Raw genomic sequence first — 19,751 nt, 5'->3', positions numbered from 1 at the left:
TTCAGTGCAAATAAATGAATGCAAGGCTGCTAGTAAAATGAAGGTTTAGACCTTTCAATAAAATGCAGGGATAATAACAATCCACTTTGCATACAATGACGCATAGCTCATCATGCTTTTTAGCTGCAGTTTAATATACATTTAACGGCACCAGTAAGTATTGAAATGTCCTCTTTTATTAATGTAAAGGAATGTTATACAGTATACACTATCCCAAATTGTAAAAATACATTGTAGCAATTTTCAGAATCAGTTTTTTCTCTAGAATGTAAACCTAGTCTAGCTTCTGTAAGCCCCTGTTGTTTCTGAAAAATAGTATCTAATTTTTAAGGAACCATGCATTTTTTTAGAGCTACATCAATCTAAATCTGTTTTTACATTTAAAATTCCATAACACTCAATTTGTCTATTTTTATGTACATTTTCTTTTTTTATAATTTCTAACAGGAGTTCTTTTTATAATTGAAAGTCTGGACCACGAAAGTGCAGCAGAATATTACTTAACAGTAGAAGCTACAGATGGCGGCACTCCACCCCTAAGTGATGTTGCAACCGTCACCATCAATGTAACAGATGTCAATGACAACTCACCAGTTTTCAGTCAAAGCACTTACAATGCTGTGGTCGGTGAAGACGCGGTGTCTGGACAACCCATTTTAATGGTAATTTGAGCTCAGCTACTTATTTAATATATCTGTATGTACTATATTTTCAATAATATTGTTGCCTTCGTTATTGATGATCTTCCATCTGAGAAGGTTTTTGCCTGCAAAGAAAAAAACTACTTTTCCAGCTTTTTTTTTGTTTTTAGTCAACTGTAGACCGGATTTCTGGTTTTGTAAACCCCGTGAACACTGTTTGTCCCCTTTCTCTTCTCTATGATGGTTTGTTTCTTCAACTGTCCTAATCAGATGCATGCTTGACAGTTATTAAAACAAGTGTTTTGCATTTGAACATTTTTTTTATTTATCAGATACACATTTGAACATTTGTAACTAGTTGGAGACAACATGGCCTGCAGAGGCAAATTGACTTAGTTAAAGACTTCCGTTTTAAGCAGGCCCATACACACACGGGTTCAAAATGGACAGTTCAGCAGGGACCTGCTGAATTTCGATCCATCTATGTCTGCTCCCACTCAAGAAAAGTGAATCTAATGATCGGCTTCTCTCGAACAGGAATGTTGAAAAATGTTCTTTCAATGAGCTCATGCACCCAACCAACTGCGGTGCTGATCAATGTATTCTAACAGCAGAGGAGTCCCACTGTCAGAATACTATAGTAGAGCGGGGAGAATTTCTTTGTCCGCCTTGTTTTTATGGCTGAGGGAACCCATTCTTTTTTTTTTTTTTGATCAGCCCACTCGCTAATCAATAAAAAATAATCTTTCTATGGCCAGCTTTAGAGTACGGTGATTTGGGAAAGTGCACGAGGAGTTTGGAATGTATCTAGACTGTAGAAAAAAAAATTAAGCTACTGCATTTTACCAAGGCTTAGATGTGGTGGCTGAATTAATTAATTTTGAATTTTTAGGAATTTTTTGGCAATTGACAATATTTACTCACTATACTGTATATACAGTATAGGTAATCATCATTGTCACCCTAGGACAGGAAGTGTGTCCTTCTCTCCTCATTTCCATAACTTAGGTGTGAGGTGGTCTGGAACTCACAAAGATAATTGCTTGAGATAACACTGCACAGGGATTTGAGCTTTCAGGATTTTCAGCAGGATCAACAGAAGTTTTTTTTTTTTTTTTTTGAGTTATCGAAAACATATAACAAAACTCCTTTAGAGCCCATTCACATTAGCGCGACTTGTCAGCCTGACAAGTCACGGTTTGTCGCGGTCTATTGAGTAGTACAGGACCCGTTCTAATAGGCTCCGACTTAGAAAAAGGGTCCTGTACTACTTTGGAGCGACCTCGGTGCGACTTGCATAGACTTCCATTATGTGAAGTCTCTGCAAGTCGAGCCGAAGTTGCGGTGCACGCGACTTCACAGGTCGCCCCCCGAAGTCGTGTCGCCTCAATGTGAATGGGCTGTTACTATTGTATTTACTCAAATGACTAACATGCTTTCCTTGGAAAAGTTTACAGAACTTAGTCCAATTCAGAGCCTAATGTGTAAAGCAGAACGATTAGCAAAACTTTTTTTTGTATTTTGGGTAGGGTAAGGGAGGGTTATATCTCCTGTAAGTTATTTTTTTTTTTTTTTGCGATCTGTGTTCCATAGGGGAGAATTACCTTCACATCCTGTATCATAGTCAAACAGGAAGTGAGAGGAAATCCCTGCAAATTAAGGGAATTCCTTGGGGAACATCAGGTCAACAGAACTAGTGTCCCCATTGGAAGATTTCCCCTCTATTACTTTTCTGGGGACAACTTAAAATTTGCAATTTTCTTTTACTTTCACAGGGCAAATAGAGAGGTTGAATCTCCCTAATGTCTGCACAGACGGCATTGAAAACTAACAAATTTCTCTTCACTCTATCCAAAACTAAAAAAAAAAGTTTTTCCTTTGGTTACACTTTAATGCCCTGCCAGTGGCAGAAGGGTCACACATCCGTAATTATACATATAGGTATTATATAACAGGATTTTTGTATTATTGTTTATTTTAGGGCTAGTTTGTGCCCAATACACTTCATATTTCACCCATATTTAAACAACTTATGTTCAAAGAAAAGCCCACTATTGTAAAAATGATTGTATTTTAATAACAGCATGGGTTTTTTTTCTTCACAATAACATGGCCGTGATATGAATGTGCAATTCTCCAACACTTTTCATGACAGTAGACCTTTAACTACTGGGAATATAAAGTGACTGATATAAGCACCCCAATCAATGTATAGTTTGCCCCAACCCTAATCTCTCATTTACCTACTTGAAATGTACAGAAAAAATAAAGTTGTGCAACCTAAAAAAGAAATCCATATGCTAAATACTACCATTGCATGTATTAACTGCAGTTACCAGAATACAGTATTTTTCACCATAGGGGGCCTTTAGATTAACATTTATTTCACTTATGTTTTCCTTTAGAAGTCATGAAATCTTTTTTTCAGCCAATGTAATTACCCCCGAAGCCTGTCTTTACACTAACCTTTTACAAACACCCATTCTTTAAGCTAAAGGGTTGTAGATACTTGTTGGAAAGAGTGAGCCCAGGGTGCATGACACTAAGGGCATATTTACTAGTATTATGGAGAGTAGGATAGGAGGCAGAGTAGTGTCATGTAGTGTGCAAAATGAGCAGGTTTGAAGAATATCATTACCTTCCTTATTCTGAGCCCTTATATAGCACAGCAACAACTTGGTATTTACAGGAGTAACCACATTTCTTGCTGGCTGCTAAAAATATCTCCATGCACTTGTCTAAGCTGTATTTTTATCAGTGTGCGTGGAATTGCCCTTTAAGATTCAGTTTTCAAAGTAATTCTTCACAGTATTTTTTTTTACTTCTCCATGATCATGTTTCATTAGTGAACACACTGTACTGTTTGAAGACAGCGAGACAAAGCACTTGAACATTTATAGTTGGATTGATCCATTTTAATATGCTGTTAATTTGCATAAAAGTGGAATTATCATTTTGACAAGTGAAATTAAAAATTACAAGTTTAAGCCTGACAGCATTCAGTAGAGAGAAAAAAGAATTATCTGAGCAGTGATGTTAAACATAAATGATTAAAAATGACACAAGTTCAAGAACTTATACCAACCATGGCTAGCAGAACTCCAATTATTCTTCATGTGATACCAAATTAGAACATCTACCACTCCCGCCACCCTTAGCACAACTGGTCAGCCATGTTAGAATGCGTGTCACAAGCAGTTAAGGATTCCAAAAGCAGTAGACGCCGGCTCACAGAGGCTGAGGATTTCCCAGACGTCATACAACAAGCACATATGAACTTAAAAAAACTAAACTTTTTGTTCACGCAATGATGCAGTCAACTGAGCCAACCTTAACTTAGCTACCTACTCGGGAAGCCTGCAGTTCAGGGTATCAACCAGTTGAGGGTGTTGGTGCATGCTTAGGGGTAGAGTACCAAGTCCAACTGTGAGAATGCTTTAGATTCCTGCAGTTGATCATAAATGTGAATATTTGAACTCACGTTTGCCAATTCCTTTCCCTAAACTCTTTCGTCTTGGATTATTATCACTGAAATGTCTGTACGTAAGGAGCTATGTATGCTGGTGTATGTTTTACTTGCAAATCTAGAATTACAATTAGTGGACCTTTCCATATGGTATTTTGCATTACCTTACTAGCATTGTAAGAAGAGGATGAGGTCTATGTTTAGTGTCATATAGGACAAGAGAATCCAAATTAACTGTCTTTTATAACCCATTAAAACAGTGTTTGTTCATCCAGTGGAACAGCAACTTCTACAATTCCTACTGCATAATGATGCATAGCTTTATCCATAACATGGGTGGTGGGGAGGTGGGGGGTGGGTATTGGGGGTTGTTCTTTAGTCCACAGAAAGAACTGGGAAGGGCATTGTTAAACTTTACATACACTTTGGGAGCCTGTTCCTTCTCAATTATAATAAATAGTTCCACTGTGTGTGTCATAGCCAGTCAGACCCCATGCACTTTGATTATCAAGATATAGCACACAGCCCAGCAAACCATTAAGGCTAATGCACCTCCCTGGTCACAGACACTGGGAACACTTTGGTGGGTTTTAAGTTCATGGTGGGCACCCATTTTGCTGGTTGTTTATACAAAAGCTAAGTCCATGCATATATATTGCTTTTTATCTCTTAAAGTGTTACTAAACCCACAACAGCAAAATCAGTCTGTATATGCTGTAAAGCAGGCTTCTTATACTCATTATGGATCCTATAGGGTGAATCCTGCGCATTATGTAAAAAGGCTATTTGATCCTGTCTTCTCTGATCCTCCCCTTATGCCACGGTTCCCCATCCATCTCCTAATAGTACAGAGCCTTGGGGCACTCTGCACATGCTCCATTTGTGTGTATTGCTGGAGAGTTTTTTTTTTTTTGGGGAGGGTGCATGTGTTTAGTACAGGGCCAATCAGCATTGTCCAGACAAAGAGTCATGCAGCCTCATAGGACATTAAAAAGAGAATCAAAACTCCTACAAGCTTTACCAGTGCTCTGATAGATTTACAAGACTGCTATATACTGTTGATGAGAAATTTAGCAGTTTATATTTACTAAAATAATTGCATTTTCATGTTCTGTATTCTGTGGGAGACCAGATATAATTAATGCAGGGTCCTGGGTTTTCGTAACACTTAGGAGAAAACATGAAGGTCACCATTGCTGACTTCTTCAGGAAAATTGCTAGTTGTCTGGCTATAATGCTAAACCAAATTGCGTCAGTACTCTTCAATATCTGTACATGTTTCCTTTAATGGCCATTTTCCCTTTGTTGGGCTTAATTTTCATGCCTGCTCCTTGTTTTTACAAAAAATAAGTGGAAAAAGAGAAATATTTACAGAATTCATGTAAACCACTCTATGAGAAAAAGTAAGCTGTATAAGGATTATAACTTCTTCAGCTTATACCGTCTAGTTTAACAGGAAAAATAAAAGATTCCTTATATTCATGTAGTACTTTGTACTAAGAGAACAATAGTGTAAGATATCATGTTGTGTCCCTTCAGGCAGATTTTTTTGTTCCGTTGGTTGAGTTTATGAAGGTAGCAGTGAAACCATTGAAATAAGCCTGCTGGGAGATCATCTAATAAGTTAAAACTGGGACATGAGGAAGAATTATTTCAAAAGTGTTTGCTTGTCTTCCAGTATGTGCTTCACATGACAATTTGCTTTCATCTAGGTTGTCGCAGATGATGCTGATGGACCTTTGAACAGTCACATCCACTACTCAATTACAGATGGCAATCTGGGGAATACCTTCATCATTGATCCTGTACGAGGGGAAGTTAAAGTGAATAAACTTTTAGACAGAGAGAAGGTGAGTCATGCCATACTTTCTCTGTTCTTTTGTGATTATATGGGACGCATCAGAACAAGAGCTTTCCATGTGAGATAATGTCATTGTTATTCAATGTATAGCAAGAGTCTGTCTGTTCTTCCGTATGTTACTGCATTATTCTTTGCAGGCTGTCATCCCACTTTATTTTTTCCTTTTACAGATATCTGGTTATACCTTGACAGTCCAAGCAGAGGATAATGGGAATCCACCCAGAAGGAACATGACAACAGTTAACATTGATGTGTCTGATGTCAACGACAACCCTCCTTTATTCTCTAAAGGAAATTACAGTGTTATAATCCAGGTAATTTCTTTGTTAATGTTCTTATTTATTATTTCATGTGATTTGTTACTGTTAATTGATTATTTGAGGTCTGTACCTTTTCATTTGCTTAATAGCACAAATTGTATCTATTGCTGACAACTAGTGTTGAGCGAACACGGACTGTATTATTCGGGTCCGTACCGGATAATTGGATTTTTGTTACCCGGACACGGACCCGAAAACTGTACTGTATGTTCGGGTTTAAAATCCGTGTTCGGTAATTTTATTTCCTGTATGTAATGGCGCGGTTTTAATGGCGGGCTTTCAACAGCCAATCAACAAGCGTTTATCTGGTGTGCCTTAAGCCATCCCAGCCATGCCTACTAATGTATTAGTAGCTGTGATTGGCCAGCTGAAGCATGTGACCCAGGTCTTTAAAAGCTCGAGAGACACAGCGCGGTGCATCAGTCTGCTGTAGTGTAGGGAGAGAGCACACATCATAACGGTGCTGGCTGCTGCTGATTAGGGACAGACAGGGAAAAACAACATTGTGCCCGAAAAGAATGCAGGGACAGGTCGGAGTGTAGGCAGGGAAAAATATTTGAGCATTTTAGGGACAGGCTGGAGACACAGGACAGAACAATCGTCCGTTAGCGATCTACATCGATTTTGCTGTGTGGGGGGTGGTGCAGTGAACAATCTTTTTGCCCTCACTTGAGACCACTGAGGAGGAGGAGGAGGGAGAAAAAAAATATTTTTATCAGTCTGTTGTGTGCAGCATTCAGCTATATTTTACTACAGAGTGCAGTTCTAATCTGCTATTTAAAAATTACAAATTTAAAGGGGATTTTTTTTAAGAGCACTTGCCATGCTCTTAACTGCATTTTGCTGCCATTTGCAGCACTCTAGCCCTTTCCATTGGTTTTTTAGAGCCATTTTAGTGCCTAAAAGTTCGGGTCCCCATTGACTTCAATGGGGTTCGGTGTCCGGATAAAGTTCGGAAAAAGTCCGGGTCACGGACCCGGACTTTTTTTTCAAGTTCGGCCGAACCCACCGAACACGGATATCCAGGTGTCCGCTAAACTCTACTGGCAACATTCCTCTATGCTATTGGCTAAAATAGCACACAAGGTTCATTTCATTCTTTCAAGTGTACAATAATCTCATTTGTAGCAAAATGCCAACCATTATATGTTTCTGATTCATTTATTAACTAAAACATGACAGTTGGTCCCTCAAGCCTCCTCATACAGCAAAGTAATCTACTGAAACCTTTTTGAATGATATGACGGACCAATGTCTCATCTTGAAAACATTACTATTGTTACAACTATACCTAAACCATGAGTTAGACTATAAAAATCTCTTACTATTGTCGTTATACTCTAGTCTCCACCCAAGCCATTCAGGTCCTTTATACCACACCTCTCATTCATTATCTATACAGCCTTGGGATTTATTATACATCTTTCTAATTGTTTTACTATACCTATGAATATATTCTGTTTGTTAGTTGCCCCTTCTCTTGGTCGCCACACCGTTTGATGTAAAAATCTAACACCGTTTTAGAAATGTTTTAGGCTTCATTCACATGTCAGCATATCGATTCTGCCCGCGATCCGGAAATCATTGCAAATCGTGGGGCGCCTGTGCGTTGCCCGTGGTTTGCAATAGCACCCCAAACGCTGTGCGATGTTGCTGCGATTTGCGCCTGCCGAATCGCGGTTACATAGCGCAAAAAAAAGCGTGGGACGCATGATGCCCAAAAAAGATACAAGAGCTTCTTTGAGGCTTCATGCGTCCCGCAATTTTTTTGCGCGATGTTTCCGCGATTCGGTAGGCGCAAATCGCGGCAACATCGCACAGCGTTTGGGGTGCTTTTGCAAATCACGGGCAACGCACAGGTGTCCCACGATTTGCAATGATTTCCGGATTGCGGGATGAATCGTGGTGATTCTGCCCGCGATCTCTACACTGACATGTGAACGTAGCCTTAAGGTTATACACTTAGTGATTCTTTATCATGCCTGCTGTATGACTTGTTCATGTTATTCAATAAAAATATTTTGGAGGAAAAAAAAAAAATGACAGTTGGTATAAGAATGTGTTTCTTGGTACATTTCCATCAAAGTTGAAAATTAAAAAATAAATCTCTCACACTGAAAATGTTGGAGGCGCCATGACATATATTTAAAGTTTCACGTTATGAGGCTGCCATCTTGTTCCTTTTTTTATATGCTTGGTGAGTCACTTGCCCAAAAAAAGGGTATGCATTTTAGACACTGAGACCCCTGATATTCTTATACTCGCTCGAGGTCAGTGATTAACTAGTGAAGGAAGAATACAAATAATATCCTCAAAGCTTCAAAAAACAAGTCAGTTATGACATCTATAATTTTAACTTGACAGAGGCCTTCTCACCAGAACAGTCATTTCAGCAACAATATTCCTGTAAAATTAGATGTGGATGTAACATATTTTATGCATGTTTTCTTTCTGGAAAAGCTTCCTTTGTGTAGACATCCAAAAGACCTGAGACTGCTGCTGGGTGTCAGTATCTTGGATGTAATGTCAGCAGCCCCAGCAGATTCAGGATTCTCACTCAAGGCACTTTCTATATTATTTCTCTTCACTTCTCCCCTGGCAGCAATATTTAAGTTTATGTAAGGACGTGAGGGGTGGAGGAGCTAGGCCAGGACAGACTATAATTAGTCTCTCACCGAAGAGAAAAGGCCTATGACTTGGCAGGAGCAAGGGGACTGTGCTAGGGAATTTACTCTTCCTGGAGTTGTCAGTATCCTAGAGAGTTCAAAGGAAGATTGCAAGTGAATAAAAAATTGTTTATGGAAAGAAAAAATGCTGTACATAAGCAATTAGAATTCTTGATTTGTGCTTTATTTGTAGTTATTTTTAAATAGGTGACAGGGTCTCTTTAAGCATTGAGGTAAGCCCAGCTTACCTGTCTACCGGCTCAGTACTTCCATGTTCCATCCAAACATTGCTGTAGTGCTCCGATTCACCCGACCTGTTAGAAATAATGCAAAGGCAACTGTTCAATTGCTTCAGTTTATTGTCCTGTTGCGAAATTAGTGAAATCAATATTTATTGGCCTTAACCACTTCTGGACCAGAAGGATTTGCCCCCTTAATGACCAGGCCTACTTTGCGATTCGGCACTGTGTTATTTTAACGGACAATTGTGCGGTCGTGCATCGCTGTACCTAAACTAAATTTGCGTCCTTTTTTTCCTACAAATAGAGCTTTCTTTTGGTGATATTTAATCACCTGTGAGATTTTTATTTTTTGCGCTATAAACAAAAAAATAGCGACAATTTTGAAAAAATGTTATAAAATCCAAATTTTATAACATTTTAGGCCAAATTGTTGGTAAAAAAAATCGCAATAAGAATATTTTGATTGATTTGCGCAAAAGTTATTGCGTCTACAAACTACTATCTCATTTTTAATGTTTTTTATTTAACTAGTAATGGCAGTGATCTGCGATTTTTTGCGGGACTGCGACATTGCGGTGGACAGATCGGACCCCTAACTGACATTTTTGACACGTTTGGGGGTACCAGTGACATTACTACAGTAATCAGTGCTAACAATATGCACTGTTACTGTAATAGTGACACTGGCAGGGAAGGGGTTAACAGTATAGGTGATCAAGGGTTTAAATGTGACCCTAGCGGAGTAATTCTAACTGTATGGGGGTTGGACTTGTGAAATGATCACAGAGACATGCGTTCCTATATAGCAGGATCACATGAGCTCTATGATCACTGCAGGGAGAAGGACGGTCGGCTGTGTTTACAATAGCCGACCGTCCTCTCTCCTACGGGGAGCGATCGCCAGTGTCAGATGGCAGTGGGAGCTGCCTGACACCCGCAGTATCCCTACGTCACTTTGCCTGTAGGAGCCAGACTGCCGCAGTAAATATAGTGTAGGCAGTCGGCAATTGGTTAAAAACAGAACATTTCTTAGGTTTTATCTCTTTAAGGCCCCTTTTACATGGACGACCGATCAGGTCTGCCTGTCAGTTTTTCAGGCAGACCCAATCGAACCATCCATTGCTCTCTCTTGAGCGGCGAATGTCAATGAACATGTGTTTGATAACATCTGATCCGATCCTGTCCTAAAAACAGACAGATGGTGAATCAGAATCAGATGACAGTTGGATGGAAACAGACAAGGCAGTTTGTTTCCATCTGACAGCCCATAGAGGACAGCAGGCTGCGTCCGTGTCAAAAGCGAGCAATAAAGAGACATTCACTGTTGGTGTTTACATATACTTTAAAGCAGTAGTAAACCACGGCTTTGACAAAAAAATATCTCCTGCAAGGCAATTGCATAATGTGCTAGTATGCATCACATACTAGCACATTATGGAATACCTACCTTAGAACTAAGCCCTCCAGTGGTGCGCATGCATGCGGTAGTCCCGGCCGCCCTCTGAAGGAATGGCACAGGTACCCAGATAGCAAGGATAACCTGTATCCTGTACACTTGCAGGGCACTTGAAGCACAAGTTCTAGTTGACCCTTTCCAAATTTGTATCAAATTTGTGTGGCAAGTCTCTAGCAAGAGCAAAGTTGGTGAGTCTACAGCAAGAGCCCTGCAAGTTTACAACATTAAAGTTCAGCCACAGCGACCCCTGTGGTGGGATGACTATTGCAGAACATAACTGAACCAGAACTTGCAGGAGACTTGCAGAATGTTTACAAATGGCACTTTTCCACTGCAAGTACCGGCTAGTGCCGGCTCGGCTCTACTCGGCCCTGCTTGGCCCGGTTTGCTTTTCCACTGCGGTACCGCATGGTATAGTGTCGGAACGGTTCGGTACGGTACGGTATAGGTTTGCTTTTCCACTAAAGTAGTACTAAAGTTAAGTGGGTGGGATAACAACGGGGTGGGTGTGATTCTCTGACCAATCAGTGGCTAGTAGTGACTGCATGCAAAGGATTGTGGGATATGGTACCAGTTTGGTACCTGTTGGAACCACAATCGAGTAGGTACTGTTTTTTCAGAGCCGTACCGTACCGTACCGTTCGGTTCCATGCAGTGGAAAAGCAAACCTATACCGTACCGTACCGAAGCGTTCCGACCCTATACCATGCGGTACCGCAGTGGAAAAGCACAAAAGCGTGCCGAGCCGGTACGGTTCTATGCAGTGGAAAAGCGCCAAAAGAGAGCTGATCTGGAGTCATGCAATGCGGACTTGCTGCAATTGTGCAACAAACTTGTGAAGCCTGGCAAGTCTAGCAATAGCTATGCAAGTCCTTTTCAAACTTGAAGCTCAATTGTTTGCTATCTGGGTATGCCGTTCCATCAGAGCTCATGTCCCGGTGATGTCACCGGCTACCAAAAGAGTGAATATCTCCTAAACGGTGCATGTTTAGAAGATATTAATTTTACCTACAGATAAGCTTTATTATAAGCCTACCTGTAGGTAGGAAAGACAAAGCGGACTTTACTACTGCTTTAAGCATGTGCAGCAGTGAAGGAGGACCTCACACTTTTGTTTGCAAAAGTGGCTTAGTAAGGAAGTAATCCTTTTGCCCCCATTTCCAGCATTTTTCTTTGAAATTTCTGGCTCTTTGCTGAACACTGTATTACATATGCTATAGAAAACCATAATCTATATGGGCTATGGCCATGACAGCCTAAATGTCACTTGACTTTTCAGAAAGTGTCAAAAAACCTGCGGAAGAAAGCTGCTCATGTAAGAGCCAGTGATGTTACCAGAATGACTACATTTCTACTATATAGAAATATACATAGTATACTATATACACATTTATGCCTATATATGTATAGACATAAAAAGCCTACCAGCTTGTTCTATAAATGGTACAGTTCTGATGTGACAGTTATGAGCTTGTACAGTATATCCAACAAGATATGAGTGGAATGCCAGGTTAACCTAACATTCTTAGCATTACACACAATTTGGAAATAAATAACTTTGCAACATATGTTTATGGTTTCTTATCTTGCATAGTTTTCCTGGATTAATATATCATAAACCTTCACTGAAGGCAACATTTACATTTAGACTGTGCTCTTTATGTGCTCAGATTTCTCTCATTTTTAGTATGGGTTTTCAGTATGTCAGCATAGTGAATATTCGTTTCAGGTGTGGAAACATAATAAAGCACTGAGGTCATTATGCACTGGAAGCATTTTTATTTCCTTGATTAAAAGCAGATATTTGTACTGCTTATCTTAAAGCTGATTGTGCTATTTTGATTGAAGTGAGATCAATCAGGCTGAAATTACATTGTACAGCAGTGCTGTCCGTATGGCAGCCTGGTGTATTGCTAGGAAAACACAAACTATAGGAAGACAAAGGAGAGTTGTATGATTTTATATGTATTTGAATTTCAGCAATGCCTCAGGGATGGCTAATATTCTTTTTATTTGATTGCAGTAAATACATCCTGCCTTCCAGCTGTCCCAATTTTAGACAGTTGGTCTCAATAATATTAGGGCAGCTAAGGTGAAACCAGTAATACTTTGGTTTAGATGTCATGCTTTTTGTTTTTTTTATATTATAAAAAAGACAAACCTAAAAGGCTGCTCATATGCAATGATCTCTAAAAAAAAAAATGTTTTTTTTTTTTATTTTTTTATTAACCATTGGGAATTTTATAATCTGTGCATCTACAATCTAACACTAACCTTTCTCACCCTGTAAAGAAGAAATCAGTATACATACCTTTTTGAAGCCGATCTGACCCGATCCCATCACACTGAGCTGTCAGCCGCGGCTTTGCTGTGGAGGCGGGTGCAGGACACAGCCGACAACGGAATTCCCATAGTAACTCTATGGGTGACGTCACTCAATTAATTTCACAGACGTTTTTGGCTGTGTCCTCTTCAGAGCTTCCGCCGCTGGAGACTGGACCAGCTTCAAAAAAGGTATGTATACTGATTTCCTCTTTACAATGTTAGATAGGTTAGTGTTAGATCGTGGATGTACAGATTTTAGTGTTAGGGTGGACTTATCCTTTAATTGCTCTACCATTCCTGGAATCTTTACACTCTTGCTGAGCATTAAACACACTTGGGGGCATGTCGGATGCCTGTGCGCCCCACCAAGCTCTGTAATTCCATTCCCTGTGCCCTACGTCACTGCCCTGTAAGCAGCCTGAGGGCCACGGCATGTATGTTCAATGTGAAGATTTCATGCGCAACTTTGGTCTGCAAGAGAGCAAGGGTTCCTGGATTGGGTGGTGGGACAGGTAGGTACGTATTATTATTTTCTTTTGCAGACTTTGGCTTGTTGCATTGTCTAAATAGGTGACCTAGTTGCTTTAATATTCCATGAAATGGAAATAGTGAACATTATACATGGGCACGCACACATACATACAGTATACACACATGCGCAAAATTGCTTTTTTTTAAAGCCCAGTTTAAATCTTGTGTTAGGCAGGCCATTAACGGTTCAAATTTCTTTCCTGTAACCACAGACAGTATTGACAAGGCAATCTCCACCGCCGGGGGAAGGCAGTGATTATCACTAGCGACTATAGCAGCCACTAGCGATAATCGCAAGAGAATACGGCAGGCTGGTTGTGTACCCAAGTTGATCGATCAATCAACTTTGTTCATTCAGCCTGCCCATTAACGGTTCGAATCCTGCTGAGCTGGCTGAGGTTCCAACCATGAATGAACTAAATTGAGGGTACAGTAAAACACAGATACGGAAAGGTTTATCTTATCATGGATTTAATCTCCAGTAACACCATAAAGTCTTCAGCAGCAGAGATAAACCACTGCTATCTGTCTGGGAGCATAGTTGCCTCTGCAGTGGTTTGACATATCCCTTTAGAGTCAAAACAAGAGCACTCCAGTCAACAAGAGCACTCCAGTCTGGTCCGACCGCATCTAGAGTATTCTGTCCAGTTCTGGTCGCCAGTCCTCAGGAGGGATGTGTTGGAGCTGGAGAGAGTCCAGAGAAGGGCAACTAAACTAATTAGGGGATTGGAGGACCTTAATTATGAAGAGCATCTGCAAACGCTTGATTTATTCTCCATGGAGAAGAGACGCCTGAGGGGGGACATGATAGCAATTTATAAATATCTCAATGGGGATCTGAGCATAGAAAAAAAGCTGTTCAGTCGAAGGGATTGCATGAGGACTCGAGGGCATACAATGCGATTAGAGGAGAAGCGTTTTAACCTCAGGCAACGGGGGGGGGGGGGGGTTCTTTACTTTTAGGGCTACAAGATTGTGGAATTCTCTACCACAAGAGGTGGTTTCTGCGGGTAGTATGGTGGCTTTCAAGACGTACATCTCAAGGATCAGAACATTCAGGGCTATGTGAGATGATTACAGCCACACACACCTACACAGGTTGAACTGGATGGACTATTGTCTTTATTCAACCTCACCTACTATGTAACAGGGAATGTGCGCTTTACTGATTGTAGACCTCTAGCTCTAGTGGGGGATGTTTAAAATAGGGATGAGGTAGGTTTGGGGTCACTGCTACCATGAGTTTGAGGCCTTTGAACCAGCAGGTTTAGAGGGACCAAGCATGGAGCTTTTGGTTAAGCCAGCCGCCTTACTAGGGGAAAGGGAAGGCACAGAGCAGCCATAGGTGTTGATTTACTGAAACTGGAGAGTACAATATCTAGTGCAGCTTTGCATAGAAACCAATCAACTTCCAGGTTTTATTGTCAAAGCTTAATTGAACAAGTTGAAGTTAGAGGGTGATTGGCTACCTTATACATCTGCACCAGATTTTGCATTCTCCAGTTTTAGGATCAACCTCATAGTGTCAGTGTATAAAAAGCTGTTGTAGGGAACACTGACAAGCTGCATAGGGAGAGATTAGGGTCAGTTCGAATACTTTTGATAGCTAGCTAGCTTCGGGCAATCAACATCTTTGGTCCCCCCACCATAGACTTCAACAGGATTCAGGCAGGCAGATTCACCATCACTAGTGTCCGACTTCTGCAGAGAGAATTTCGCTCATGGCACATACTTTTCTGCATACTGAAGCCCAGGTCTAAAGATCCTATGCTGCCACTAGAGCTAAAATCCATCACAAACAACAGTAAGACAGCTCAGTGTGTTCTATTGTATTTCCTTTTTACTGTAGATTATGACACCATAATTTACACCATACATTTAGTTGGACTATTTACTGGTTATAGAACAGGGAAATTCCCAGAATGCTGGCAGTATTAATTAATTATTTGCTCTCAACCACTTGTTTGCTGATTAGGTATCACAACAAGTATAATATATAAATTGTGCGCCAACCAGCATGTAAAATGTCCCTCCTGTAAATAAAATTACTACTGCTGGCTACAGGTGGCTAATTAATTTTCAATTCACCTTTATAGGGTATCATTGTAGATGGTTATCTCTCTCAGAACTCAGGGCATTGGCAGCAAGTTATTTACCAGTGGCCTTTGTAAACAGCACTGGATAAATAGCGGTTGGGTGGTGTCCCTCCTGCTAATAACTGAGCACAGAGCTATCATTAGATGGCTCGGTACACAGAGACCCTGTACTAAGTCGATCAGAGGGGTTTAGTACCATATTATTGCTGAGCACACATTATTGTTTACATGGGTGAAGCCCCTTTTCTCTTACAACGGAGGAAGAAGATAGGCCATAGTCCTTTTTGAATAGGGAAAGCATGAATGGATCAGCAGGTTCAGTTTCATTCACATTGGGATTGTTTTTTAAACCTTTCACCACTTCTCATCCCCTATACCCGTGATGGCGAACCTTGGCACCCCAGAGGTTTTGGAACTTCATTTCCCATGATGCTCATGCACTCTGCAGTGTAGTTGAGAATCATGGGAAATGTAGTTACAAAACATCTGGAGTGCCAAGGTTCGCCATCACTGCCCTATACCAATAATATAAATGCTGTCTCTGTATGTGAACTGATGGGAACAATATGTTAATCCGTCATCTCCCTTATCATATCCATCTCCATCCTGCCATTGTATGTAACCTGTATATTAACCCCATTCACCCCCTTTGTGTATGACCTGTACAATAATGTGTCCAGTGCACTATTACCAAGCTTCATGTTTTAACCCCCTCAATACCAGCATGTTTCTTCATTTGAAAAAAATGAGATCTCATTAGGGTGTCTACTTTTCAAAAAAGTGTCATTTGATTGGTGTTCATACCGTCCTAGCACTTTATTTGATATGCGTTTTTTTTTTTTTTTTTTTTACTTTTTCTTTTATTTAACAAAGTTACAGGGGTTTATTCGTTCTCCTCGCTGCGCAGTCTGGCATTGGGATTTGTCACTTTGATGGCGAGCTGTGCTGCTCTTTCCACAATAGTCTTGCGGTTCTTGGAGGAGACGTTATGAGCGATTTCAGCGCAGAATGACTTGTTGCTCATCATTAGAACTTCGAGTTCCTTTACGTTGTGTACAAGGAACTTCTTGAAGCCGGTGGGCAGCATGTGTTTGGTTTTCTTGTTGCTACCATAACCGATGTTGGGCATCAGGATCTGACCCTTGAACCTTCTGCGGGCTCTGTTGTCAATACCTCTAGGCTTGCGCCAGTTGGGCTTAATCTTAACATAACGGTCTGACTGGTGGCGGATGAACTTCTTCGTCCGCATCTTAACAATCTTGGGCTTCCTCAGAGGTCTAAGAGCCACCATGGTGCCGATCCGGAACGTCCGCCTTCTGCGCAGACAGCCTGAGAAAGAGCTGTTTTTTTTTGTTTTTTACAAAAAGTAGGGTAAACATTTATTTATTTATTTTTTTAAGCTGGTATTTTTTTCCATTTTATAGCCTAAAGTAATAACAAGACAATGGTTATTAAATTCCTCTAAATGAAAGCTCTATCTGTTTAAAGAAAATGATATAGAATTTGTTTGGGACAATGTTCCATGACCAAGTAATTGTTAGTCAATCTATCACTGAAAAGTGAAAAATTGCCTGATAATGAAGGAGTATTACAGACTAGTACACAAGTAGTTAATGGCCTTTCAGCAATCCCAATCTCTTATTCCCCATTCTCATGAAATCTGAAGCGTTGCCCTGGGCTGTCTAATCACATTTCCTTTATTAGTCTTAAAATGCTGCAGACTAATAAAGTGTTTTTTCTTCTTTAATTCTACTTCACAAAGGTTTTGTCTTAGGAAAACTTACATTGTCTTGACATCAGTTTTCCGACTATAGTGACTAACAAGCAGTTGAAGTTTCATTAACATAGGATTTCATGTGTACAAAATCAGCGGAGAAAATGCAGGCAAGCAATGGATCTCCACTGTGTTCTGTCATCTTTATTTAGATGGCAAAGATATCTTTTATCCCTTTAAAGCCTTAACAAGCTCATTTAAGCACAAGTACAGTATATTCAATGCGGCCAGCGGATACAAAGTTTTAGGTGTATTTTTCACTTTTGTGCCAGTTTCTATGTTTATATTAGATTTTTTATTTTTTTTTGCACTGTCTGGTCTTTTTATAATGTGATGTTCATATCAATGCTTTTCTGTGCTGTAAAGTTGGGTTCTTAACCTTGTCTTCTCTTCATGTGCAGAAACCTGCCGTCAGCCTCTAGACAAATATATCTCATTGTGACAGCCTTATAATCCTTTTTTTTTTTTTTAAATGTCTCTTCACAGGAAAATAAGGCGATTGGCTTCAGCGTCCTGCACTTGGCGGTGACAGACAAGGATTCTTCTCACAACGGTCCTCCTTTTACGTTTACAATTTTAAGTGGAAACGAAGATAATACTTTTCAGATCAACCAGCAAGGAGTGATAACGACGTCAGCCACGCTTAACCGAAAATCCACTGATCACTTTATACTTCAAGTTCAGGTACCAGCTGTAGTAAAATGCTATTTATCAGTTTATTGCAGCTTACATGGCCCCAAGAGCTCACAAATGATAAACATACCCAGTCAGTGTTCCGGTAAACATCAATCTGCTTCAAGAAAACAGAATAATTAAATCTCAACCAATATTGATTTTTTGCCATTTTAAATCAATTGTTCATATTTTTATATCTGCATTTTTCTTTACAATAATTAGGGCTTTTTTTCAGCAGGAACGTGGGGGAACGCAGTTCCGGCACCTCCAACACTAAATGTATTTTATGGCAAAGAGTGATGGGGTGTGCTGGAAGGTCTATTGATGCTCGCTGCTGGTAGATCTATTGTCGCTGGTGGGGATCTATTTGTGTGTGTGTGTGGGGGGGTCTATTGTTGCCAGGTAATTCTATTGTTCCTGGTGGGGGTCCTATGTTGCCAGGAGCGATCTACTGTTGAGAGAGAGGTTTGTTGCTGGCTGTTGGAGGGTCTATTGATGCTAGAGTCCTGTTTTGTTGAGGGGGGTCTATTGTTACTGGGGGAGGAGGTATATTGTTGTGTGACTGGGTCTATTGTTGCTGGAGGGAGTCTACTGTTGTTAGGGTGGAGTATATTAAATTTCATACAAATACTTAGTAGCACAAAATGATACATGGTTCTGTATTCTCTAAAAGGGGTGGTACAGTGAGGTGGGTAGGGGGTGGAACCTAGGGACCGTGCTCAGAAGTGGGTAGCCGGGCGGAGACGAAGGGTGACTCAGAAAGGGGAGATCCTGCACCTATTTTCTGAGAAAAAAAGCCCTGACAATAATAAATGGTGATCTGCCATGGAGGTCCTTCTTTAGGCACTTCCTGTTTATAGGGTGACAACGTTCTGTCAATTGTTTATGACACAGCTGGGCGGTATGTGACATCACATTCCCACCCCCTGCTTTTGGAAGCTCAAAAAAATACTGTAAATTTCTAACTTTAAACGGAGGTAGAGAAGAGATGGCTGCAGATAAATAGGTACAATGTATGAGGATTTTTTCCATCTTTGTGTATCACCTGAGGCCAGTCACTTCAGTGGGTATATAAATACGGGTTCACGACCACTGTAAGTGCCCAGTTTATAGTCCAAAGATACTAGAATCACCTGCCAAGAGACAGTCCAAAAACGACCATGCTCCAAGATAGCTTGGTTCAGAGATTTCCAAGGGTTTAGAGTTTGCAAGCAGCTCTCACCCACTATTACCTGTTGGAACCCCCCTATAATAACCTCTTTCTACTTAACCTAACAGTGACCATTAAAAGGGCTGCAACCTGTACAAACTGAGACCTACCTGCAGGGTTCCTCCAGGACTATCTGAAAACATATTCCCCCCCAGGAACTGCTTTCATTTTTTATTCACGCTCTATTTCTCATTCTTCAAAAGAATTAGTTATATTACAGTTATATAGAAGCTTGGTAAAATATTTATTTTAAAATATACATGTTATGACTGTGAAACCTATCTAATTATAATGTGCTAAGTAGTTTATTCAAATGGGATGTCCACATGTCTCCTGCTATAAAATGAGAATAAGCAAGGCTGTACAAAAATTGGAATTACCAAGGCTGGAATATAATCAGTATCACAAAAAGTAGAAACTCCGCAATCTTTATGGTAAAAAAAAAAAGGCTGTAGGCAGTAGCTGAACTCCAGGCAGATAAAAAATAT

At 40.2% G+C, this 19,751-nt stretch overlaps 2 protein-coding genes across 8 annotated transcripts in view; one reads left to right on the top strand and one right to left on the bottom strand.

The window, feature by feature from the left end:
* FAT1 (FAT atypical cadherin 1) overlaps positions 1-19,751 on the top strand; it is a 430,056-nt gene that overhangs the window by 338,557 nt on the left and 71,748 nt on the right. For all 7 annotated transcript variants that reach the window (XR_014225403.1, XM_082261039.1, XM_082261043.1 and 4 more), the window contains 4 exons: positions 448-662; positions 5,820-5,957; positions 6,139-6,282; positions 17,865-18,062. Coding sequence is in view for 6 of the 7 variants with exons in the window: in XM_082261039.1 (XP_082117165.1) it covers positions 448-662; positions 5,820-5,957; positions 6,139-6,282; positions 17,865-18,062 (695 nt within the window). In the remaining variant the exon portion in view is untranslated. The remainder of the gene's footprint in view (positions 1-447; positions 663-5,819; positions 5,958-6,138; positions 6,283-17,864; positions 18,063-19,751) is intronic.
* Positions 16,435-16,938, bottom strand: LOC309558120 (large ribosomal subunit protein eL32-like). The gene has a single exon (XM_082261099.1). It carries the CDS (start codon positions 16,893-16,895, stop codon positions 16,488-16,490), a length of 408 nt encoding a protein of 135 aa, XP_082117225.1. The 5' UTR covers positions 16,896-16,938; the 3' UTR covers positions 16,435-16,487.

The sequence above is a fragment of the Pelophylax lessonae genome, assembly GCF_965119305.1.
Source record: "Pelophylax lessonae genome assembly, chromosome: 1".
In the NCBI taxonomy this organism is placed as follows: domain Eukaryota; kingdom Metazoa; phylum Chordata; class Amphibia; order Anura; family Ranidae; genus Pelophylax; species Pelophylax lessonae.
This window is presented reverse-complemented; position numbering and strand designations above follow the sequence as displayed.